Source organism: Suncus etruscus, chromosome 8 (genome assembly GCF_024139225.1).
Source record: "Suncus etruscus isolate mSunEtr1 chromosome 8, mSunEtr1.pri.cur, whole genome shotgun sequence".
Classification (NCBI taxonomy): domain Eukaryota; kingdom Metazoa; phylum Chordata; class Mammalia; order Eulipotyphla; family Soricidae; genus Suncus; species Suncus etruscus.
Genome location: NC_064855.1, coordinates 55389644 through 55417578, shown reverse-complemented (window position 1 = coordinate 55417578; position 27935 = coordinate 55389644). Strand labels below are relative to the sequence as shown.

Sequence of the window (27935 nt, the reverse complement as noted above, 5' to 3'; positions counted from 1 at the left end):
GTAATTTGGTGAAAGTTCAAATTCTTTGCCTCTGTGGTATAAGTGGAAAATCATAATAGGAGATTCTCATTCAATTTGGCAGTTGGCTCAATGCAAGGTTCCAAGGATGTGGTTCTGTTCAGAACCTGTATACCAGAGAAATTCTGGCTCCACTAAGTGTTGCTCAGAGGTTATTCCTATTTTTGCACACAAGAATCACTCTTGGTAGTCTACAGGAAACCATATGAAATAACAGGGAACAAACCCTAGTGTTTAAGAAAATGCCCTGCCTGCTGTACTCTCTCTTCAGTCCCTAAAAAATTATATTTTTATTTTGTGAGATGGATTTTTGCACAGCATACTGAACTACAGAGATGCCAAAGTATCATGCTTTCTTCTTGGACTGAAGAACAGTCTGATCAATGATGTTGGCACCTCTAATACCCTCTTCTGGAATGACAAATTCCCCTTGATGGAGCAGTTGCTATTAAAAAAAGCTAATAAAACACACTATGGCTGATTTAAGGTTTGGACACTATTGTGCTGAGAGTCACTCTGCAGCTCTAAGAATTCATCCACATGTCCAATGGTTTTGACTACATAAGTTTGTGTAAGAGGCACTTTGGTTATATATTTTATATAATAAATACCATCATCTCTGCATCAGAATGTGTTCTCAAGCATTCATGGGTTCAATACTGTAAACAAGTAGACCCAGTTATTCTAGAACATTTTCTTGTAAATATAAATCTAACTCCACAGCATTTCATCACCCAAATGATTACCACCTTCACATTCCAACAAATGTTGAGCACCAGTAAGTATATTGTCATGCAAGCACTTGACAGTTTCTTACAAGATGGCAGAACAGAGTGATCTCTTGTCAACAAGCACTTACTGTTATAGCATAGTCTTTGGCTTAATTTAAAATTAAATAAGCAAATAAAAGTAGGGCCTGGAGAGGATGATGACCAATTCTATCCCAAGTTAACAGTTATCATCCCTCTTTGCTTCAATTCTTTTCCATGTAGAAGAAAAGGTGAATCATGAATTAAGCTTTCCCTGATCCTAATGATAAACTGTCTTCTATTAGAAAACTGGTCATATAAAGTGTGTTTACTATTCTTTCAGACCACCAACTAAACTTATTTAGGAATAAACTGTTAGCCACTAAATAAACAATAGGGTAATGATTCATACAAATACAATAACAATAGACTCTTCTTAAACATTTCAGAGAGCCTTTTAGCACCTTTGAACAGGTTTTTCTCTACAGAGCAGAGAAAATGTATGAAAGGAGAGGAATAGCTTCAACATTCCTCTCTGGCTCTGAGAATCTGTGAATACATAGTTACTGCCTTCTGGGCAAGAAAATCATGTAATCTGGGGTCTGACCTTTGTCCTTAGAGCAAGCACAGAGCAGACAATGTAAATCAAAACCCATGAGTAAAATGGATCCTCTGAATAGTTTCATCACATAAGTCCCTAATCCCCTGCCATTTACAGAGGGATTTGGCTTTGTATTGTCTTTGCTGAATGCTGGGTCCATCCACGGCCATCAAACCTCTGAGCTGTCACTGTGCTGGCTCTGCATCATGGGCTCACTGCTGCCAGAGCCCTTGGGGGCTGCCTTCCTCCGTGAATTTTTCTTCTTCTTGCACAACAGCACTGGGATGGCTGTGAGACAGAGGCTTAGCAAACCCAGCACCACGCCTCCCACAGCCATGACCAGGTTGAACTCAGAACCCTGCATGTTGAGTTCCCGGGGGAGGAGGCCATCAGGAGGAATTCTCCCGTGGGGTACATGCTTCTTGTGGGTGCGATCCAAGGAAATGTGCTGGATGTTTGTGCCTCGGTTCTTCTCTGCTCCGATTTCCCATGCCAGTGGGGGGATGCTTCTAATTTCCCTTTTATCCCGGCTCTTGCTCGATACTTGGGGCTTTCCCTGGTCCACTACTGAGTGGTATTGGGACTCCACACTTCTTTTGCCAAGGCCTCGGTTAGCACTGTCTTTAGATCTTACCGTGTAGATAGTGTGTATGTACCATTCTCGCCCCATAGCAACCTAGAAAAAAAAGTACTGCTGATTAGAGAAATTTTATGCAAACATAATATAAGACCATTCTGAAGAGAATTTCATGCAGAGATAATACAAGTTCATCTTATGTAGACTCAATATGCTTCAGTTTTCTGTGAGTATTATTCAAAACTACATGTAAATAATTTCTTAATGGCTAGAACATTCTCCTTGCAGGCATAAAATCAAAGTTGACCCCATTGTTATTCATTTATGCCAAGTAGAGTCCTAATTGCTCGAATCTTTGTGCTTGGAAGTTCTACTGTCTGAATTCCCTGTTGTTACTGCATAGCCAGCATCAAACTGAAAAGTATGTGAATCCCAGTTTTACATGTGCAATCACCACAATGAAATAAGTATGACCTGTGGCAAGCACCATAATAGAATATGCCAGTATCATAGCCTGATGTGCTCAAAGGACATCAAAAAGTGAGTGCCCTAACAATTTGTGCCAGTATCACAGCCAAGTAGCATGTGACTCACGGTCATCACAACAATATAACATAAGGAGGAGGAGAGGAGGGTAAAAAAGAAAAGAATAATGTTGGGACTGGAGTGTGAAGAGGGTTTGGCTTGCATATTGCCAACCCAAGTTCAATTCCTGGTATTACATATGGTTTACTGACTGCTGCTAGGAGTAATTTCTGAGCACAGAGATAGTAATAAGACCCAAGCACCACAGTGTGTGGCCCCAAGCTCCAAAAAAAAAAAATTATATTTGTAAAATATTCTGTGCAATTTTTATGGGGGATGGAAGGGAGTTTTTAAGTCATATTTAGTGGAACCATGGATCAAATCCATGTCAGTTACATGCAAGGCAAATGCCTTAACCCTTATACTATCTCTACAGGTCCAACTCTAAAATTATTAAGGAAACTTGAACTGATGAATATTTTCTAAACTATGGCTTGGCATCATTGTGTGTAATTGCTGGAAGAAATTTAGATACCATATAGTCTAATTCATCTAAAATTGAATAAAAAGAATTCATAGCAATAAAGTGACTTGTTAAATGACAGATACTTTACTTATTAGTGGCTTAGGTGCAATTGACTCTTCAGATTCTTTTCCAAATTGAGCTGTTGCATCTATTTTTGCTTGTTTGTTTATTTGTTTTTGGGCCAGGTCATACCTAGAGGCACTGAGGGGTTATCCTGTCTTTGAGCTCAGAAATTATTCCTGATGGGTGTGGGGGACCATATAGGATGCCAGGTATTAAACCCAGGTCGGCTGCTTGTAAGACAAATGCACTGTGCTATTGCTCTGGTCCCTGCACCCTACTTTTAAAACTTTAGAAAAGATCAGTATTTTTTGTTTTCTAGTTCATAAAAGAAAATAATTTTTTATGGCTTCTAAATCCTTTGGTGTTTAGGAGTGACTCAATAGAGAGCTAGATATAAAATAAAGACAAAAACTTTTAACTGGTTTTTAAAGATCCAGAATCACAAATATGCTTTCTTCTGATTTCCTTTTTAGGTTAACTAAGATTAACATGTTTATCCAACCTATTCTAGCTGACAATTTCCAGTAAATATCCTGAAACTTAATATATGTACTTTCCCCAAGGATTCTCAATCTGAACACAATTCTGAATTTGTTCCAATTATTGACTTGGAGTTGTCATGGTTTCTTGTATTTCTTTCTACCCACTAGCTTTAGGCTAGTATGTTCTATCTTAGATTTATGGTTTTTGAAAGTAGAGATTTATGACCTGTTTATGTTTTCTTCCTTGAGTTCAACGATTTTCATATGATCTCTCTAATAAGATGGTCTTGAAAAGTCAAAAAAAAAATCTTGAATAAGGAAAACAGAGTTCCCAAACATAAGACTTAGGTTTAGATTCTGAGCTGAACAACAGCTGTATAGTTTAAAATGATAGTTAACTGTATAGTTTAAAATGATAGTAAAGAATGACTAATAAAGATAGTATCTTGAATTATGTAATGCTCTCTATATGTATAGTAATACTAGTGTTTCCCCCATTTCCTTCCCAGTTTTATTGTTTTGATGTACACATTTGGTTATGGTGCTTGCTAGAGATCCCATTTTGTGTTTGGTACTCACACACTCAGCCACAATACTTGCACACACCTGGGTATGCTCCAGAAGATCACACACTGTCATGGAACGAGGGATTACAGACAGAAGAGGATGGAGGAAAATAATTAGGACTAAAAATGTCACCTCAGGGAGCATCTCTGCATGCATGAATAGTAAGATTAACTGATAATTCAGATAACTAGCTTGTAATTACATTGCTATTATAAATTATATTGTAGGAGTTATTATTGTTTGTTCAATTTGCCACATGTAGAAGTTTCTAGGTGCTGCTTCTGACCCTGCTTAGGAATTGTTCCTGAAAATGCTCAGGAACATCCATGTGATGATATGAATCAAAGGTGGGCTCCTACATGTGATGCATACACTCCAGCCTGTTGAGCTATCTGACTCACCTGAAAGAGTGGTGTTGAGTCAACTTTAAATCCATCAGATCCAGGTTGGTTCACTAAGAAAAGAGCTTCAGGGTCATCAATGGCCAGCTTTGCATTAAACAGGACATTCCCAAAACTGGTAGCTTGTGTCTCTGGCTGAGCTTTGTCCTTTAAGCAATAAGTAAAATAATGAGTCCTATAGAAAAAGCAGACTTTTGCACATGAAGAATGCTTTCCTATTAGTTTTATGTGGGTAGGAAGCTATCATAAAATGCCACTATTTGGTCTTATATAAAAAGATATAGTACTGTTTTAAAATCTAAAACAAAAACTCTTAACTTTGAGTATCTACTTCATTCATTGTTTTGATAAGGCACTTACCACAATTTTAAATCTATACAAAAGTGAAGGAGAATCGGCTAGGCATCCATATTCTGCATTGGCTGGACTGTACTTAGGGACATAGCCATCAGCTCCAGTGCACAGGAATACCTTTTCAATGCTGCAGTAAAAGGAATCACCAAGATTCTGGACAGGGTCTACCATGACACGGCCATAAATTATGTCACCTGAAATAAAATGGAAATGTGATTTAAGTTATATGCTAAGGTATCTCTTATTTAACCCTGAAAATATGGCACAACATTTCTTAGTCTCAGGATCTGATCAAACTCCAGGGCTCCACTAAGATAGCTTTGTAAGAGCTAGGGAAATGATTCAAGGGTTTGGAGCAAGTACATGCTTTGCATGCAGGAGCACTGGGTCTGACACCACATCATTACCTAAGTACTGTGCCAGAAGCAAACTCTAAACTATGTAAAAAGTAGCCCCTGAGACATATAATAATAATTAATAATAATAATAATAAAACAAAGACTATTACTAATGAATTGCAAGTGACTGAAAGTTTATTTTATTATTTTTTCTACTTATTGAATTTTTTTATTGTTTTTTGATTTTGCCCATACCAACAATGCTTAGGGGTTATTTCTGAATCTGCACTCAGAAATTGCTCCTGGTGATACTTGAGGGGTGCTTGGTATGCTGGGGATTGAATCTGGGTTTTTGTGTGTAAGGAAAACACACTTCCACTGTACTGTTTATTGATATCACATGTTACCCAGTAGTAGGAGTAACCTTTACGCTTATCCTCTAACCACTAATTATGACATTTCCTTATGATTGAAGCTCCCATGAACAATAATGTTCATGACTAATTTGATATAGAAAAATAGAAAAAATATAGCATATATATAGGATTTAGTATAGCTTGTATGTAATACAAAGACAAGTATAGTAGTGAATAACAGTAAAATATAATCAATACAAAGTCAAATTAGGGATGAAGATATAGTATTGCAGGTATAGTGGGTGCTTATCTTGCATACTACCAATGTGCTTTAGATCCCCTGCATCCCACACGGTCCCCTGATTACCACCAGTACTAATTCCTGAGTACATATCTAGGAGTAACCCCTAAAGAACACCACCAGGTATGTCCCCAAAATAATAAAATCCAAATTAGCTATATATTTTTGAAAGTGAGATTAATACTGCACTTCTATTGTATATACTAGTATTTTCTACATGATAGGAAGATACCATTTAGCAAACCCTTCCCCAGGCATTGACAAACTCATACAGTTCCAATATTTTCATTTGCAACTTATAAGACCATTCAAAAAAAAGTAATGCAGACTTGTGGTCAAATAGATAGTATAGCTAGTAAGGCACTTTTCTTGCATGCAGCCAATGTGGATTTACCCCAGAACCTCATTTTGTCCCCTCAGCCAGAAGCGATCCCCAAGAGTGATCCAAAACACAAAGTCAAAAAATGCAGCAATGTTTTAAAAGCTATATAGATAAAGGAAATCAGAATTAACTTTCACAATAAAACTTCTCATAACATATAAACAATTTTAGTGATCCAAACCCTTCCTACCAAACTGATAAGGATCCAAATATATTCATTTTTAAAGCTATAAAAGAGATTTGGGATCTAAAGAGATAATACAGTAGATAATGTGCTTGCCATGCACACAGTTAACACAGGTTACATTTCCAGCACCCCATCTGGTTCCCCAAGTCTGCCAAGTGTGATCCCTTCTTGGAGCCAGAAATAAGTGTTGACTACTACAGCTGGAAGTGGTCTCAAAACAAAACAAATGAAAGATCAGTGATTATAATTACCTTCTCCAAACATGTTCCCAATAAAGTAAGAGACAATGAACACAAGGGGACATTCACAGATAGAGCATGACTCTCACGAGGAAAATGATACCTTCTGAAAAAGCAACATCACTCTCTTGCCCAAATCCCATGGATCCATCAGATAACCAGAGACTCTTTTTGGAGAGCAGATACATCTGGGTATTCAAGCTAAACTCAGCTGCCACAGGATCACTGACCTATAACCAAGCACAAATCACCATTTATTATGACAGTACATAAGCACAGCTTTCACACACACACTCACACACACACACAAACACACACACACACATATATTAGCTATTCATTGACAAGTAGAAAACTAATCACTGCACAGAAATGTTCATGTCCAACCAAACCAACTTAATGAATTGAAATTCTATATTTGTTCTTTTTGAAAATGCAAAAGTGGCAAAAGGCAAGCTTGTTTGAATGGAACCAATAGTATTACTTGAGCTCATCTTCACTGGTTTATTTGGGTCCATAAGGGCTTATAAATAATATGATGAATGGCGGCCAACACCTACTTTATGATCTTGGATCCAACCTGTCATCACACTCCCTTTCATACATATGACAGGTACTTTCAAGTGGTATGAACTGCATGACAGCCATTACCTTTACAAATCAATAACAAGACAGAGAAATAGAGAAGAACTCAGGGGAAAAATCCTTGAAGTTTCAAGAAAGCATATCAGTAGGAGATCATATAAGTAATGCTCCAGGATTATTTTTATTTGTTTGTTTTTGGGTCTCATCTGGCAGCACTCAGGGATTACTCCTGGCTCTTCACTATGAAGCCGCTCCTGGCAGGGTCAGTGACCTTATGGGATGCTAGGAATGGAACTGGAGTCCATCTGAGGTTGGCCGTGTGCAAGGCAAATGCCCTCCTGCTGTGCTATTTCTATTGCCCATGAATATTCGTAACCTTGGGATCTTTCACAGCTAGAGCAATAGCAGATACAATTTCTTCCTCCATCTTTCCTTTCTGACTTTATTCCTGCCTGTTTTTATCCTTTCTCACCATGTAAGAAAGTCATTGTGTGAAAAAAAATCACAACACTGGTAAAAGTTCATCCTGACTTAAAACGCGATTGGCAAGTTCTGGGAAAACACTTGTATGGGACACACCTGCTGGAATCGGATGTCAAGGTCAAAGGTGATGGGCTCCCTTGGGTTGCAGGTGACTGGCAGGCGATACTCCTGATAGGAGGAAGTGGTGCATGGGAGCAGTTTCACAGTGTAGGTCCCTGAGTAGTCACGCACCTTTGAAGTGAAAAGAGGATATTGATGTTTTTCATTTTAAAATCTGGCTGCAGTGAAGGCCTGCAAAATAGCTCAGTGGTAGTTATTGCTTTGCATGTATTAAATCCTAGTTTCAATATCTATATATACCTTTAAAATAAAATCTGAGGTGTAAATAGAAATAAAATTCAGTAAGAACATCAGGGTCTGCGGATGATGGCTCAGTAGCAGAAAATATGCCCTGCAAGTATGTGACCAGTTAGCTCTCAAGTTTGATCCCCAATACTGCCCCAAATGCCAGAGTACAAACCCAGAATCTCTGCTGTCTGGGATCACTGGAGCCTCAACCAAGTGTGCAGTTTCCATAATTAAAGTGTGCAAGCCTTGGTGAACACCAGAGCTGAGGTGTGTGAGCACCACAATCAAGTATGGACAATAACCCTGCCATCATAAAAACAACCCCTGATCCAAAGGAAAAGGGAGGAGAAAGTGTAAGCTCAGTAACTTACTGCAAAATCAGACACAAAGCTCCACTGCTGCTCTGGCTGGTTGTAGGTTGGCTCGCTTCTAATCAGGCGAAGGGAAAAGGTCAGACCTGGGTGATCCGCTGACATAATCATGGAACTTGTGAAAGATGCTAGAAAAGTGACAAAAAATAAAACAAAACCCAATAGGCTGGTGATTCATAGTGCATGAGCATCAAAATTCTTGGGACCCAGTATAGTAAAGGAAGTAAGAATCTTGCCATGTTGCATGACCCAGGTTTCATGCATGGCACTACATGATTCCCCACACACTCTCCAGGTGCCACTCCCTGATCACAGGGTATGGAAGAAATACCATGAAATGCCCCCTACAAAGAAAGTTTAGAGTTCTCAAAGTACTTTGCTAGGCATTAATTGCTTTTATTCTTGGAATAATCATGCAAAGTAATAGGGATAATCATTCTCATTTTGTAAATAAATTGGGTTGGTAGTGACTATATGATTCTCTCAGGATCAAACAACTAGAAAATCTCCCTTCTGTTTCTTAATTTGATGCTTTTCCCCATTCTCTAATTCTGGCAAAATATAATTGTGCAGAAGTGCACAAATAGTTCAAGTCTACTGTCCAGGGAGGCAGAACCAGCTGCACAATAAAGGCTGATGTGAATGAGTTTATTGTACACTGAAGCTACATATGAAACTTCAGGCTCTTACCATCCACACAGCTGTGGAAAGCCAATTTTTAAATGGGATCTAATTTTAATCAGATTGCCTGCAATCGTGTCTAAACAAAGATTTAGTTTTTTAGTAAAGTCGGTGTGTGGAATTGAATTGTGAAGACCAGGAAATCCTCATGTCCCAGGAAACTCAATTGACACTAAAACAGAATGACTCCTTTTGGTTCTGTATTTCTTGCAGCAGTTTCACAAAACACAATGAACCTTTTTTTATTTGTCCTAAGTCTTAGCCCAATTTTCTTCTGCCGTTTTCTTTATTTAATTTATTTATTATTTCTTTATAATATAATATATATATTATACTATATATATATTATATATATATTATATATATATATAATATAATATAATAAATTATAATTTCTTTATTTAAGCATCATTTTTCTTATTTGGTTGATCCCATGCCCCGAAAGAGAATGTTGATGCGAATAATATTTTTCTCATTCAATCTGATGTAAATTGATCCACTAGAAAAAATGTATATTTATTTGGGGACATGAAGAGTGATAAAGAAATTATGCTTAATGATCTTTCCTTTACATTGAAAAATGTAAACATGATTCTTCAGTGACTACCACATTACTGATACTCAAAACATAATGCATGCCAATTAGTAAAATATTATAACCAATACTTATTAAAAGAAAATTAGCTAACAAGATAAATTTAAAGAAGGGAGACACTTATGGCTCTTATACTGAGGTTTCTTACAGTTCTTATATGAACAGAAAAGCAAGGGATGAAAATATCACTTAAAATCTGTTGATATTTTGATGATTGTAGGATGACTTCTGAATAGAGTTTGAGAGCCACACAATGTTGGGATTTCCAAGGCCAGGGGACCAGATGGTACCAAAGAGTAACATTGGGATTAGTCACATATGACACATGTGCTTTAACATACCATCTTTCTATTATTTGAAATTGATTTTTTAAAGATAATAAAATCAATTAAGGAAAGGGACTCTTTAATTCAAAGTAGAATGGACTCAAGGTTTTTTTTTATGAAATTATATTTAAAAGTCTATCTGTATGTATATATACACACAATATATATGTATATATACAATATATATAGTTTGGGGGGGTCACACCTGGTGGTGCTCAGGAGTTATTTTTGCTCTGTAATTAGAAATTACTCCTGGCAGGCTCAGGGGACCATATGGGATTCTGAGAATTGGCAAGGCAAATACCCTATCTACAGTGCTATTGCTCCAACCCCAAATCTATAACTGACAGAGGGGGGGGGGGGAGAGAGAGAGGGAGAGGGAGAGAGAGAATTGTAGCAGAATAACGATCAAGTGTTTGTGACTGCACATATATCATGTATTTGAAATTAAGGGTTTCAATGCTCATAAGGAAGTATGCTGACTTCTATATAGAAAAGCTCTATGTTTCTTGTACAAGGAGTGACTGTAATGTATGATAGAGCTTACCTGGATGTGAGAGCACAAACAAGCCATGGAATTGAGCTGCTGTCTTGAAATTCACAACCAACCGTCCCTCTTCACCAATGCGCATGCTGGTTGGATAGAGAGAACCTACAGTACAGAGTTAAAATACTGTAACCCAGGACTTCTAATAGAGGATTTCTTCTTAGAACAAATACAGATTTGTCTCAATTTAAGCATAGTAGTCAAAGGAAATTTTTAGAATTCTGAAGGATAAGAGAGGTTGAAATTATTTTTGTACTATTTTTCTAAGGAGAAAGGGAAGCAATAATATAAATTCAATAATATGAATTAAATTAATATTAAATATACAGTAGAATTTTAGTAGACCAACATTTTTTAATATAACTTTTATTTTGATCATAGTGGCTTACATATTGTTGACAATATTATTTTAGGTAAATATTTACATAAAATCAGGGGGGATTCCCATCACCAAATTGTCCTCCCTACACCTCCGTTTTTGTCCTATCTCCTATATCCTCTTCCCTCACCCCCAGGGCTGCTAGAATATGTGGTCCCCAATGTATCTATCCTACTACATAGTAGTCTTGCACCTGTTTGGTCTAGGTGCCTCCCTTATTTCCCCCTCTAATTGGGAGGCAGGACTAACTAGTTCAATTTGTGTGGTTTTGTTTGAAGAAGAGAAAAATAATAAACTGGGGTAAAAGTCTAATACTCCGAAAGTGGGTGGAATCTTTCTAGAGGCTCTCATCATCAATTTGAGAGGTGAAGGAGAAAAAGAAGATGAAACACTCCATCAGTACAAAAAGAAGTGTCCAATAGCCATTGAGGACTCCAACAATAATGATAAGCACCACAAAAAAATAAACAAATGCCATGGTCTTGAGATAAGAAACATGACATAGCACATAGAGAAAGAAAAGAAAAGAAGAGAAAAAAATAGGTATAACTGGGGACAACAGCTTCAATAACCACACCCAAACAGAGAAATCGACCAAAAATAGATAGGTAAGTAACAATAATAATAATAATAAATGAAGGTAAAACATAATATATAAAAAATAAACAATGTTTTGTGCTTTTTGTTTTTTTTGTTTTTTCCCTCCTGCCCTGGCACAGTAAATATTGGGGTCATTCGAAAAGGAATTCACTTGGCCTAAGAGTTATGGGGTTTCTCCGTCCTTGGAGTATATTGTCATGGGATTAACTATAGACTCTGTTCAGCATCATTTACTCTCCTGGTGGTGCTTTTGTCGTGTTTGGAAGACTTCTGTTCTGTCTTGGGTGGTACAATCAGACCTCTGTGTCTAGAGATCTCAGTATCTGCACAGATCCAGGGTTGGGACTTATGATGAAGTCAGTCTTTGTGGTTCTAGAAGTTCTGTTCCCTTAGTGTCATTTTAATCCATCTTCTGTGGTTGGTGGTCTTGGTCTTTGCACTGTACCTAGGATGGCACCTAGGATAGTGTCTTTCTTTGTGCTTCCAGAAGCCACATTCCGTTACAATTGTCTCTGCTAGACCTTTGGAACTGGGGATCATGGTTATTGTGCAGGACTTAGTTCAAACCCTAGACTAGGGCTTTTTTATTGGTCCCAAGATGTATACCGTCTGGTCATGGTTCTAGCAGCCAGTCATCTGTAAATTGCGATCCTGGCTTTTGGACCTACCAAAGGGTGACAAGTCTTCTGATATTGTCTTATTGTTAGCTGGTAAGGTAGGATAACCTGCTCTTAGGTCAAGTTGTTCCCATTTTCCTTGTTGTCAGGGTATCATATTAGAGCTGGCACTTGTTGGTGACCCCGCAGTATTAAGGCTGTCCCAGCTGGAATTTGTTTCCTGCAGCTGTCGTGGAGAACTGTGCCGTTTCTATGTCTGGGATCCAGGGTTCAAGGCTGGACGGATGGTATCTAATCACCTGAGGTCTAAGTTGATTCCACATGACATATTTTCGAGGTAGGAGATATCCCTGTATTGTAAAGAACTATGAGTTCCTATCTCTAGTAGATAAGAGCTCTTTTTTGTATATAAGATTTCCCCTTTTTTTAGTGTGCCTTTGCAGGGGGAAATGGTGCTACATTATATTGTTGGTGCATTTGGGGGTGGACAGAGGGGAAAACAATAGCAGGTCACATACCCAAAAAAGATAAAGAAAAAAAATAGGAATAAAAATATATGTGCTCACATATGTATATGTAGGACAGACATTTTTTTTAAAGAAAAAAATTAAAAAAACAAAATAAAGAAGTATTTAAAGGACCAAAGTGATGCAAAAGACTACCTTACATTTGGGGAAAAGCGGGTAAAGAGGTGGTGTAATACAGGTCTTATGCTTATGTTGGAAGTACAGTTTTTCCCATTGTCTTTTGGGTTTTTCTTGTGGTGTGTGGGTTCCCAGGCACCTTTCCATCACACCCCCTGACCTTCTTCAGATTGGCAAAAGGTTTGTGGCTAGACCAACATTTTAAAAACAGACTTAGACTATAAAAGTAAAGCTGCAAAATATGAGAGCACGATAAACTTATCAAAGTTAAAGATAAGTCACATGTGACTGGAAGTAGAATTGTATTCTCCAGAATGAGTAGAATACTTTTTATTTTTGCTTTTGTGTCCCTCTGCAGAGAACAATATGTAGTGCTAAGAATATGAACCAGGGTTGGTTACATGCAAAGCAAAAACCTTACCTATACTACCTTTCTCCAAGTACAATTTTATGGCCTTAATGAAAAATTTAAGTTTTCCCAAGAAATACAGCAATGTTATCTATATTGACTCCGAAACACAAGAAGGATAAAGAATATCCTTTCTTAGAAATTTAGAAATACAGACTTGATATGTCTTAAGATTCAATCAAATGCATATTTTCTAAGGCAAGTTGTAAAATAAAAGCATCTCACAGAATCTGGCAAATGATTAATCAGTGTGCTCACAGTAGTATTTTCATAGCTTTAAGATAATTTTATCAGTTAAAAATAATTTTTACTGCTGAGATAGACAATCAGCAATATTTTTTCTTTGGTACATAAAATTAGTGCAAACATGATATGAGCCCAGTTATTAGGAGAGCTTAATTTAGTTAAAGCACCACTGAATAATAATAGATTTCAGGGCCAGCGAGGTGGTGCTAGAGGTAAGGTGTCTGCCTTGCAAGCGCTAGCCAAGGAAGGAGCGCGATTCGATCCCCTGGCGTCCCATATTGTCCCCCCAAGCCAGGGGCAATTTCTGAGCGCTTAGCCAGGAGTAACCCCTGAGCAGCAAACGGGTGTGGCCTGAAAAACAAAACAAAACAAAAAAAAAGAAGAAGAAGAAAAAAAGAATGAATAATAATAGATTTCAAAAAAGCCTGGCTGTCATGAAAGTTAAGTATTATTGGACTGGAGATGCAACTCAGTAGATTGAACACATGCTTTGCATTGTAAGTGACCTAGATGTAATCTTGGTATCACATGGTTCCCTAAACAGCTTTGAGAAGAACTACTGAGCAATGAGAAGGAATAGTCTTTGATCACTGCTGGGTCAGGCTCCTCTTCTGCCTAAATGCTTAGGAGATATGTTTGAGAAGATACAACTAGTAAAATGCAGATTTAGACCGAGAATACAGGACACAGTCATATTAAATGCAAACCCCATTTTCTCCTTGAACCCATTCCTTATTTGTTTGTTTATTTATTTATTGGACCTCACCCAGTGATACTCAGGGCTTACTCTGGACTCTGCTAAGGGAAAATTCCTGATGGGTCTCAGGGGAGCAAGTGGGAGTACCAAGGATTAACATACGTTGGTTGAATGCAAGGAAAGTGTCCTACCCACTGTACTATCACTTTGCCCACTGTGGAAATTATTTTAAAGTAAAATCTAAGTACGCTTGTCAATGAGGCAAACTGAAAGGTGGGAGACAACCTTGGAACATTGGTGGCGGGAAGTTGACACTGTGTTGGAACACTGTGTGCCTGAAACTCAACTATAAACAACTTTAGGAGGTTGACTATTTTTTGAAAAATGATATCTTTGTTAATTTTAGTGGCAGTCAAAAATCCTCTTAAGAAACTGAAGCAATAGTACAGCGAGTCAGGCATTTGCATTGCAGTAGCAGATCTGGGTTCTATCTTTGGCATCCCATACCTGAGCATCAACAGGACTAATTTATAAATGCAGAGACAGAGTAACTCCTGAGTATGGCCCCCAACCACCACATGTGACCCAAAACAAAACAAAAAAATCTCTTAAGAAATTCAAACAGATCAAAAGCAAATTTTCTATGTTCCCCAATTTACCTTGGAGTTCAGCTTCAGGTGGGCTGCCAATTCCATCATTCCACAAGATGGCAGTGTCATACACAAAAGTTAATCGAAGCTCAGACTTAAGGTCAAAATGCTGCCAACCTCCTACCCCAACGGGGGAATGAAACACATAGGAAACATACAGAGGAACTCGAAGGGTCACATAGGACTGCACGAGGTTTAAGACCTAAAACAAAACATAATTGTAGCTATCAACGCCATTATTGTTAACTAAGTGCTCTCACTTCTCAGTTATTTGCACAAGCTATTTTTTCCTCTTTAACTTACCTGAAGATTTTTAAATATTCATGGAGAAAAGGAAATGACAGCATTTAGAGTACCACCATCTCTCACTTAATTTGCAGCACCTAAATAGTGAACTATACTACTTTCCTTTGCAAACGAGGCAGTAATCTTTAAAATACACAGCAATATTTGAACATGCTGTACATAGGTAGTCTTCTCCATTGCTTTAGTGAAGCTATATCAATATATTCATGGGAGCCAGAGCTAAATTACAGAAATTAGAGCATCTGTCCTGCATGCAGCACACTCAAGTTTGATCCTTGGCATCCCATATGGTCCCCTGCATTTACCAGGAGTGAGTCCTGAGTGGAGAGCCAGCAGTAATTCCTGAGCACCAAAAACTAAAAACAAAAACAAACACACAAACCAAACCAAACCAAACAAAACACAACCACCCATCCACCCCTCCACCTCCCACCCGCCCCCCAAACCAAAACCAAGAAGATATTCAGGTAATTGAACTAGTACCCTGGACATATTCATTATCTCTGAAAGGAAATTTTTTTTTTAAAGAAGGCCACAATTAGTTTACTGAGGACCTACTTTTAGCTCTGTGCTTAGAGACCACTCCTGGTGAGGGCTCAGGACTGCTGGATATTGAAGCAAGATCAATTGTTTGCCAGGCAATATCCTACTGACAGTGCTATATTTCCATCCCCTGACCACCAAAAGGAATTGGAGACTGACTAGCTAAGAATTGATAAAGAATTCCTTTTTCATCACGCTTAAGTTACTTCTGTCTCTGTGATTACCCATTCAGAGAAGAGTAATTATACAATGAGTGATGCTTTGTGATTTACATAACTTATATTTAGAATTAATGTTTCGAGGTGCATTTATGTTGCATCATATTTTAATATATTTGATTATTGGAGAGGATATGATTACATGCATAGGTTATTTATCTACATTGGTGGACATTTCATTTGTCTACAGTTTTTGGCTCTTGCAAATAGTTTATAAGTGCTTAAAAACAATCATATACAAAACAATCATATAAAACAATCATAATATGTTATTATTTATATTAAAATCTATGTCTTATATTACAATAAATAGTATTATAGAAAAAACTTATTATATAATATATATTCAAATATATTGTATAGCTTGTAATAAAACAGGAAAGATCTAACAATAAATATAATTGAAATATTGACAATGTCTCAAATAATTGAATACAATATTCTTCTTCAAATATTATAGGTCTAACAATAAATATAATTGAAATATTGACAATGTCTCAAATAATTGAATATAATATTCTCCTTTGAATATTATATTGTTCTCTTTCAAGTAGTTGGCAGTTGAATCTGGAATAGTGGAAGCTAAGTTTACTGAGACTTAACCACTCTTAAGACATTGTTCTAGGTTGACCATCAAAGTTTTTCAATAAGATCACTTTCTCCTATATTTATATGACTGTGCAGGTTATTTGATTTATTAAATGGACAGGTAATGGATTAAAAAAGAGGTTAAGGCTCAAAAAGTAAAGCAAATTCTTTAGGGTTTTTTTGAGAGGGCTTGCTGTACTAGAAACCAGCTTTTGGCTCAAGCTGATTCTATTCTGTCACATTTTATTGTATTTCAAACAAAGCTAGTGCAGTCGTAGCTAAGAAAAAGGATGCCATTTAATTCTCACAATATCTCTGCAGTACAGTAGGACAAATACAGTAATTTTTTGTATACAGGAAATGAACATAGGTCAGATTAGAATACACTTCTTAGAAATTGGAGTGTGGCTTTCTGACAACATTCTTGTACTTCTTCCACTCTAAGCAGCCAAAATCATATTGGAATTTGTGAATACTCTGAACCATAATTATTTTTCACTGGATCCTATAGTTGAAAATGAATCCATCAAATTACAAAAAATGATAACCCAAATCAGTAAAAAAAAAAAAAAAAAGAAAACCATCAAACAAACAAAAATCATATCTCAGCTACATAGTAGCCTGCATTCCCCGTTATGTGCAGAACCTAACCTGCAATCTAAGAGATTCGAGACTGTACTTTCTAAGAGTGGGTTTTAATGCAATCATTGAGCAATTAACCTTGAAGTACAATTTTAACACTAACAGTAGAATGGAAAGTAATTAGGTCAATTTACATGCACCTGATAAGAATAAGAATTTAACCTGAAAAGTGTCACACAACTATTAAAATTCAGGGAATTTTCCTTATGATGAGAGAACGCTTGTGATATCTTAAGTTAAAAAGCAAGGCAGAAAATTATGTAAGACATTAAACTATTAACACTATATTTTTAGAGTAAAATAAATTAAAAACATATCTGTATAATGGTAGTGGGATAAAAAGATGCTTACTCTTATTGTGTTTTACTCAGTTTATCAGTTTCCAATGGTTATATCATTATGGTTATTATAGAGTGAGTACAGTGTGTAAAATAATGGGAAGAGATAATTTCTAAAGTATAAACATCAAAAGTTATACAAATTAAATACTTAATAAAAAGGGAAGGAAAGCTATTTTTTGAGCCCAACAGCAGAGAAAAAAATAAACAGTTGAGTTCAGGGGTAGTTGAAGTGATAAGAGCACAGAGCAGCATGTAGGGAACAAAAGGCATGATACATCATGGCCACCTGAGCACACCAGAAATACTGGGCCTTATGGAAATGAAATAAAATTATAAAAAAATTTTTTACTTTTCAAAAATTACAAAACCAGTATGTCTTCTTTTTTGTTTGTTTTTGTTTTTGGACCACAACCCGTGATGCTCAGGGGTTATTCCTGGACATGCACTCAGAAACCTATCCAGGCTAGGGGACCATATGGAACACCAGGAGATTGAACTGTGGTCCATCCTAGGTCAGCTGCTTTACAAGGCAATGCCTACTGCTGTGTCACCGCTCCGGCCCCACAAACCATTATGTGTTCTTATAAGTACATTGAACCTTTGTGTTCCAAGTACAAATTGTAGGTTGGACTGCTTTTCTATAGCTACTTCAGGTATTTGAATGGTATTCTCATTTGCTGATTACCTAATAATGTAAGAGTTCAGATTTTGACCTTTCAGTACAAATAGTCAAGCAAATGCTGGTGGAATTAACTGTTATTTCATTTACAGTTACTGATTTTGTGAGAAAACTGCCCCAAATATTCAAAAGTTAAAGGAGTTGGTTCTCAAAACTATCTTGCATCACAAACTTTACATTGTATACCCAAACAATTTAATTTTTATTTTTAAAACAAAATAATGTCACATACAGATGTGGAACAACCACTTATTTCTGTTTTCTTCTTTCCTGGTCTTTATATGATTTTATTGTTTAAAACTATTACAAATGATTTCAGCATTAAATATTGTTAGAGAATTTCTATCTTTTCTTGTCAACGGGATTGTTATTTTATAAGAATGCAGAGTTGATTTATAACTATTTTATAAGTTCTGATAGTCTCAAGAATCTGTTATGGACCCAGTTAGATTAGGCATCTCTTTTAATTTTTTTTTTTTTGTTTTGTTTTTGGGCCGCACCCGGTGACGCTCAGGGGTTACTACTCCTGCTTGCGCTCAGAAGTCGCTCCTGGCTTGGGGGACCATATGGGACACCAGGGGATCGAACCCCCGTCCTAGGCTAGCGCTGGCAAGGCAGACACCTTACCTTTAGCGCCACCGCCCGGCCGCGATTAGGCATCTCTTTAAGAATAGATGTGCAATGAGTGAAATAGCAAAAGCAGAAACATTGTCTTGTGTCAGCTAAAGTACTTACAGTCAAAATGCACAGAACTTTACTGCTCTTAACAGAGTCTAGGTATTTCAGGTGATTTCTAACACTTGGAAACTCTTTCTGTGAGTTAAATAATCTGACTGTGGGAGGCTGAGCAACTCAGAAAAGCCTTTAAGAATGTTAGAAAGAGCTTTTCAATCATAAAGAAAAATGCAGGAACTTGGCAATATTTCATAGCATTAGCTGCAACTGTTAAGAACAGTTAAGAAAAAAAAACAGAACAAAGATTCTACATTGTTCCTGGAAAAAACTGTGATCATTTTGCATTTGGTAAATTTTGTCTGTACAGTAGATTATCATCTTCGAAGGTACCAAGTCCAGAAAAGAAGTGGAAATGAAAAGATAGTATTATTTAGAGGCTTGTCCAGGCTGTGAAACTGGCAGAGGCAAATCAAACCTGGGCAGCACTGTTTTCTTTTCTTTTTTTTTTTTTGTTTGTTTTTTTGTTTTTTTTTGTTTTTGTTTTTGGGTCACAGGTAAGCCATGTATAAGGTAAGCACCATGCCTGCTATATTATTTCTCTGGATTCCATTATGTTGTTGTTGTTTTTTGGGTCACATTCAGTGGTGCACAGGGGTTACTTCTGGCTCTGCGGTCAGAAACTGCTCCTGGCAGGCACGGGGGACAATATAGGATGCTTGGATTTGAACCACTGTCCATCCTGGATCAGCTGCATGCAAGGCAAACACCCTACAGCTGTGCTATCTCTCCGGCCCTGATCTCTTTCCTTTGAAGGTTCATTTCCCACACTTTCCATAATGAAAAAACAAATAGTTTATGAAACTTCTGAAATGTAAAAGTAATAAGTGTTTACTAAGCATTTTGCTTCCTTTCAGGTACTATCTCATGAAATATGTTTTATTTTTAATATGCTCAATTATTTTTTTACTGCTTTTCCTAAAAAAGCTAAAGAACTCTGTTGTTAAGGTATAAATCTGAATAATTTTGCCAAAGTGGGTGTACATTTAATCTAGTGCATATTTTCATGACTGCAGGATTTTGTATCAAAAACAGAGGAAAAATATTTTAGTTGCCTTTTTAATTAACTGAATCTATAACCACATTACTCTCTTACACTCACTCAGCTATGTGACACTTAATTCACTCAATATATTAGATAATTAGAGCAAAGAGCACTAACTGATAAGCAATACAAATAAGGAAACTTTACTCTGGTTTTCTTGTCTCTAAAAATGAGTCCAAATTAGTATTTATCTCACATTGTTGTAGGGACAGAATTTGCAGAAATGCAAAATACTAAGGAATAATGCCAGGTACATAGCAAGCATTATTAAACATTAGTTATTATTATTATGATCATAACTATTCTTATTGTTAGTAATGTGATTATTTTGTCTTCTTCAGTAGAGCCCAAAGTAATGGGAATGAAATGAGGAAATAGTAATAATGTCTGTATTTATTCTACTTCAATGTATATATATATTTTAAAAAATTACACATTCAGACGTCTGGCTGGGAAAATCTACAAAACTACGCCTGCCCAGTGGGGCCCACTGTGAAAAATTGTGAGTGCTGCCTGGGTGTGTCTGTCTACTGTTCTGTCGCGTGAACCTCTTGAGATTGGGCTGAAAAGAGGGTCCAGAAAATGCGCTCTCCCAGTGGCCCATTCTAGGGCAGGAACGCCAAGGAACTGCTCCATAACATGAAAACCTGCTATAAGCAGTACTTTGCAGAAGCCAGGTCCCCTGTTCGTGACGTCAGGCTGGGAAAATCTACGAAACTATGCCAGCCAGTGGGGCCCGACTGTGAAAAATTGTGAGTGCTGCCTGTGTGTGTCTGTCTACTTTCCTGTTGCCTGAAACTATTGGGAGTGGGCCAAAAAGAGGCTCCAGCAGAGCACGGCTCCTCCGCTTCACTACGCAGCTGTGCGCTCTTTCTAAAGAAAGAACATCATCACAACAAGAATTAAAAATCACACTAAGAAATGTGCTGGATCACTGAAGCCCAGCATTTCTCTTCAGACTGTCTTCTCTGCTGCGTGCTCGGGCCTAAGATTTGATTCTGTGTGAGGCTTCATCCGCGGAGGACTCCCCTCCCTTGGAAGCAAGTCAACCCATCCAGAAAGGGCGGAGCCAGAGGAGTGTGCTGCCTGCATCATTTAGCCAATGAATACCACCACAACACGTAGAAAAACCCACAATATAAGTGTGACAATGGAGAAACAATGCAGGCCAGCATCAGACATAGAGAATGAAGATGACAATTCTGATGACCAGATAATGACCAACCAACTAATCAACCTCTCAGATAAGACTTTAGACAAGCAATATAGAAGATGCTCAACGAACTCAAAGAAACCATGGATCGAGTTGAACAGAACACTAATAAGAACCAAGAAAATATGAAGACAGAAATCACAAAACTCCAACGGAAATAACATGTCAACTAACAGGCCTGAAAAATTCAGTAAACGAAGTGAATGACAAAATGGATAAGCTCTGGGACAGGGTATCAGAAGCTGAGAATAGACTTGGTGCTGTGGAAGATGAGATAAATAACAACTCCATACAGCGGGAGAGATTGAAAAAAAAAACTTAAAGCAAATGAATACACAGAGGAAAAATTAGTCAAAGAATGGGAACAAAAAAAAATAGAAGTCTATGATAAGCTCAACAGAAACAAATTAAGAATCATTGGAGTCTCAGAGACCCAGGAAGAAAATTTCTAGGAAGAATCAACGGTCAAGAACATCATTAAAGAGAAACATCCAGAGCTAAAAAACATATGTGATCAAATCCTGCATGCTCGAAGAGTACCAACCAAAAGAGACCCCAGAAAAAAATACCCCAAGACACATCCTAGTCACAATGACGAATCCCACAGATAGAGACAGAATTCTGAAAACAGCAAGATCATTCAAGGGAGCATCCTTGAGATTTACAGCAGACCTGTCACCAGAAACACTCAAGGCCAGAAAGCAGTGCTGGGATATTGTGACAAGACTGAATGAAATGAATGCTTCACCTAGAATACTGTACCCAGCAAAACTCACTTTCCGGTCTGACGGAAGAATACATGGTTTCACAGACAAAAAACAGCTCAGAAACTTTACAGACTCAAAACCAGTCTTAAGAGAAAAACTGAAAGACCTAATTTAAGACAAGACTAACCAAAAAACACACCAAATTTTGATATAGAGATGGCATTAAATCTCAGGACAATTCTTTCTCTCAATGTCAATGGACTAAATGCACCAGTTAAGAGATACAGAGTGGCTAAATGGATCAAAAAGCTCAATCCAACCTTCTGCTGTGTACAAGAAACGCACCTGAATAGTCAGAACAAACATAGACTCAAAATAAAAGGCTGGAAAAAATTATCTAATAAAACAATACCCTTAAAAAAGCTGGAGTGGCCATACTAATATCAGATAATACAAACTTTATACTCAGGAAGGTTGTAAGGGACAAAGATGGACATTTTATATTAATCAAGGGGTATGTAGAGCAGGAAGAAATAACTCTCCTAAACATATATGCACCAAATGAGGGGCCAGCAAAATATTTAATACAACTGTTGACAAATCTGAAAAATAATATCAATAACAACACAATAATTGTGGGGGACCTCAACACGGCTTTGTCAACACTGGATAGGTCAACCAGACTGAAACCCAACAAGAATATACTAGACTTGAAAAGAGAAATGGAAGAAAGAGGCCTAGTGGATATATATAGGACACTCCATCCCCAGAAACCTCAATACACATTCTTCTCCAATGTACATAAGACATTGTCCAGGATAGACTACATGCTGGCACATAAAACATACCTCCATAATATCAAGAGGATAGAAATTTTGCAGACTACCTTCGCTGACCACAAGGCTCTGAAATTATTTGTGAATTCCAAAGGGACCCAGAAGAAATACTTTAACACCTGGAAGTTAAAGAGCCTCATACTGAATAACCAGTGGGTCTGAGATGAAATCAAGGAGGAAATCAAAAGGTTCCTGGAAGCAAATGATAATAAAGACACAAACTATCAGAACTTATGGGACACAGCAAAAGCAGTACTGAGAGGAAAATTTATAGCTTTGCAAGCACACATCAGGAAGGATGAAGGGGCTTACTTGAGTAGCTTAATGACACAGCTAATAGAACTAGAAAGTGCTCAACAGAAGGACCCAAAAATAGGGAGACAGAAGGAAATAACAAAGCTGAGAGCAGATATCAACGAAGTGAAAACCCAAATAACAATCTGAAAGATCAAGGAAAGCAGAAGTTGGTTCTTTGAAAAAATAAACAAGATTGATAGACCACTGGCAAAACTAAAAAGAAAGAGAGAGAAACTAGATTACTCGCATTAGGAATGAAAAAGGAGAGATCACTACTGATATGGCAGAGATTCAAAGGGTAATCAGAAACTACTTTGAGAAACTCTATGCCACTAAAAATGAGAACCTGGAAAAAATGGATAAATTCTTGGACTCATAATCTTCCACGGCTGAAAAGATGATGTAGCATATCTAAACACCGCATCACTATTGATGAAATTAAAACGGTAATCAAATGTCTGCCCCAAAACAAAAGCCCAGGCCCAGATGGATTCACTAATGAATTCTTTCAAACTTTCCAAGAGGAACTACTACCAATCCTGACAAGACTCTTTCATGAAATTGAACAAACAGAAACACTTCCAAATAGCTTTTATGAAGCCAACATCACCTTGATACCTAAACCAGACAGAGATGCTACCAAAAAAGAAAATTACAGACCAATATCGCTGATGAATGCTGATGCAAAGATCCTCAACAAAATCCTGGCAAATAGGATTCAATGCCTCATTAAGAAGATTATCCACTATTATCAAGTAGGTTTCATCCCAGGAATGCAAGGATGGTTTATCATCTGTAAATCTATCAACATAATACACAACATCAACAACAAGAAAAATAAAAACCACATGATCATATCAGTAGATGCAGAGAAAGCATTTGATAAGGTCCAACACCCATTCTTGATCAAAACTCTCAGCAAGATGGGAATGGAAGGAACCTTTCTTAATATAGTTAAGGCCATCTACCACAAGCCAATGGCAAATATTATCTTCAATGGAGAAAAACTAAAAGCCTTTCCTCTAAATTCTGGCACAAGACAAGGCTGTCCTCTCTCACCACTGCTATTCAACATAGCACTGGAAGTATTCGCTATAGCGATTAGGCAAGAAAAATATATCAAGGGAATCCAGATTGGAAAGGAAGAAGTCAAGCTCTCACTGCTTGCAGATGACATGAAACTCTACTTAGAAAACCCTAAAGACTCTACCAAAAAGATTCTGGAAACAATAGACTCATATAACAAGGTGGCAGGCTACAAAATTAACACACAAATTTCAGTGGCCTTTCTATACACCAATAGTACTAAGGAAGAAATGAACATTAAGATAACAACCCCATTTATAATAGTGCCACACAAACTCAAATATCTTGGAATCATCTTGACTAAAAATGTGAAGGACCTATACAAAGAAAACTATAAAACTCTGCTCCAAGAAATAAGAGAGGACACGCGCAAATGGAAACACATACCCTGCTCATGGATTGGCAGGATAAATATCATCAAAATGGCAATACTCCCCAAGGCATTATACAGATTTAACGCAATTCCTTTAAAGATACCCATGACATTCTTCAAAGAAGTGGATCAGGCGCTTTTGAAATTTATTTGAAACAATAAACACCCTAGAATAGCTAAGGCAATCATTGGGAAAAAGAATATGGGAGGAATTACTTTCCCTAACTTTAAACTTTACTACAAAGCAATAGTTATCAAAACAGCATGGTATTGGATCAAGGATAGGCCCTCAGATCAGTGGAGTAGGCTTGAATACTCAGAAAATGTTCCTCAGATATACAATCACCTAATTTTTGATAAAGGAGCAAGATATCCTAAATGGAGCAAAGGAAGCCTCTTCAACAAGTAGTGTTGGCACAACTGGATAGCCACTTGCAAAGAATTGAACTTAGACCCCCAGATAACATTATGTTCGAAGGTAAAATCCAAATGGATTAAAGACCTCGATATCAGAACCAAAACCATAAGATATATAGAACAACACATAAGCAAAACACTCCAGGACATTGAGACTACAGGCATATTCAAGGAGGAAATTGCTCTCTCCATGGAATTGAAAGCAGAGATTAACAGATGGGAATATATTAAGGTGAGAATCTTCTGCACCTCAAAGGAAATAGCGCCCAGGATACAAGAGCCACCCAGTGAGTGGGAGAAACCATTCATATAAGGCACTGACAGAAATTTACAAGAAAAAAACATCTAATCCCATCAAAAAATGAGAAGAAATGGACAGACACTTTGACAAAGAAGAAATACAAATGGCCAAAAGACACATGAAAAAAATGCTCTACATCACTCATCATCAGGGAACTGCAAATCTAAACAACTATGAGGTACCAACTCACACCACAGAGAATAGCACTCATCACAAAGAATGAGAATAAACAATGTTGGCGGGGATGTGGAGAGAAAGGAACTCTTATCCACTGCTGGTGGGAATGCCGTCTAGTTCAACCTTTATGGAAAGTGATATAGAGATTCCTCCAAAAACTGGAAATTGAGCTCCCATACAATCCAGCTATACCACTCCTAGGAATATACCCTAGAAACACAAAAATACAATACAAAAACCCCTTCCTTACACCTATATTCATTGCAGCACTATTTACCATAGCAAGACTCTGGAAACAACCAAGATGCCCTTCAACAGACGAATGGCTAAAGAAACTGTGGTACATATACACAATGGAAGAGATAAAGTGAGGAGAGATGAAGTCATGAAATTTTCCTATACATGGATGTACATGGAATCTATTATGCTGAGTGAAATAAGTCAGAGAGAAAGAGAGAGAGAGAGAGAGAGACGCAGAATGGTCTCACTCATCTATGGGTTTTAAGAAAAATGAAAGACATTCTTGCAATAATAATTTTCAGACACAAAAGAGAAAAGAGCTGGAAGTTCCAGCTCACCTCAGGAAGCTCACCACAAAGAGTGATGAGTTTAGTTAGAGAAATAACTACATTTTGAACTGTCTTAATAATGAGAATGTATGAGGGAAATGGAAAGCCTGTCTAGAGTACAGGTTGGGGTTGGGTGGGGAGGAGGGAGATTTGGGACATTGGTGATGGTAATGTTGCACTGGTGATGGGTGGTGTTCTTTACATGACTGAAACCCAAACACAATCATGTATGTAATCAAGGTGTTTAAATAAAATATAAAAAAATTACACATTCCTGTGTGATATGGTATGGGGATATTAGAAACTTTGGTATAGAAGGAGAATAAGGAGTTTGAGCCTAAGGACAAAAAATAGTGGAGACAAAATTGTCTTCTTTGTGCTTCTTTCTAAGGGAATAAGCAATATAGCTCTTTATATTGTAATGACATTTACTCTATATTAAAATATACATATTTTATAAGATAAATATTTAGATTTTAATAATTGCAATGAAAATAATCATCTCATCAGCACAGTTGTACTACTACCTTTATTTTCAATAGTGCAAAAGCAGCAAAGTCCCATAAGAAAAAATTAGTGTGGGGTTTTCAATAGAGAGGACAATTCATTTGTATTTATAAAATATGGAAATGTGTAGTTATTTTGTGGGAAAGATTAAAGTATTTTAAGTGTGAACAAGAAAAATTATAAACTAAGCAAACCACAGAGAAGTTCCATGCATAAATGCATCTGACAAAGAAGAATTACAGTTAGAATGCCATCCTGCTAGTGTATATTGTTTATCCTAATAGCTCCCCAAAGAAAATCAGTTGAAAAATAAGTAGAAATGACTTCAAAACAGGCTCGCTAAAGTAGAGTAAAGGGATTAGCAATATCTCATATATAAAAATAATTTGAGGTCTAATTGTGACTGTGGTTCTTATTTTTGTTTGTTTGTTTTGGGTCACAACCAGGAGCTCTCAAGGGTTACTCTTGGCTCTGCACTCAGAAATTGCTCTGGCAAACTTGAGGGACCATATAGTATGCTGGGAACCCAACCCAAGTATGTCCCAGGTTGTACAGAGTCAAAACATAAGTCCTAAAATTAAATAACCAAATTTACAATTTTACCTGTCAAGATGGCAAGCTAGAGGTGGAGAGAGGGAACATTGATAGAAGGAAACTGACACAGACAGTGATGGAATTGGTGCTGAAACACTGTCTAAAACGCAACTAAGAGTAACTGTGAATAATGGTAGTTTAATACAATCAAATTAAAAAATATATATACATTAATAAAAAAACAAAAAATAAGGAAAAACATATACATTGAAATGATAATGTCTTTTCCGTATTTGGGTTTTTATAATAGTGGGATTGGATTGGTAGATTGCTAAAACTATTGACACACTGTTTCAGAAAGACAATGCTTATCACACTTCCAAGGTAAATTATCTGCTCTCACTTGTGCCTCATGACCTACAACATCATGCAGACGAAACACTCGATATTTAGTTGAAATGACATTTACTGTAAATTTATGCAATTGAACAAGACTCCAGGTTGTTTCAATGTCTGAAGGGTAATGCTAAAAGTTCATACCTGCCCATCAGTTCCAATGCTACCTCCACATTCAGTGAGAAGTTCTGACATATCATAGTAGCTGACAAACTCCCACAGGCATGCCTCTAGGTTCAGGTTTCGATAGAAACGTAAGGTGCTGGAACCTCGGATCGAAGAGCTGTATTGGTAAGGATATGTTTCTCCAATTATTTCTGGATTTTTTATAGCATCAGTCAAGAAACCGTGGTGTGTCTTCACCTCAGTGTAATCCAGGAGGTTGGAGCACTTATGGTTTCCCACTCTTGTGCCATCAGGGCTGAGTGTGAGCTCAAAGTTGGAAAGTTCTTTGGTAGAGATCACAGGAAGCATGCCTAGGGAAAATGGAAATCACTGTACAATTCTCAACAACAAAGGCTTCAAATTGTGTCATTGATTTATCCTATGTAAAGGCAGCTTTTTATAAAATAATGTAAAGCACT

The 27935-nt window shown here is 37.2% G+C and overlaps 1 protein-coding gene across 1 annotated transcript in view; it reads right to left on the bottom strand.

Moving 5' to 3' along the window:
- Positions 1-1470: 1470 nt before the first annotated feature.
- Positions 1471-27935, bottom strand: part of FREM2 (FRAS1 related extracellular matrix 2) — a 224324-nt gene continuing 197859 nt past the window's right edge. The window contains 9 exon segments of the mRNA XM_049778470.1: positions 1471-2044; positions 4510-4656; positions 4870-5057; positions 6770-6896; positions 7831-7965; positions 8454-8581; positions 10603-10707; positions 14854-15046; positions 27496-27827. Of these exon segments, the coding sequence (XP_049634427.1) occupies positions 1538-2044; positions 4510-4656; positions 4870-5057; positions 6770-6896; positions 7831-7965; positions 8454-8581; positions 10603-10707; positions 14854-15046; positions 27496-27827 (1862 nt within the window). The 3' untranslated portion in view covers positions 1471-1537.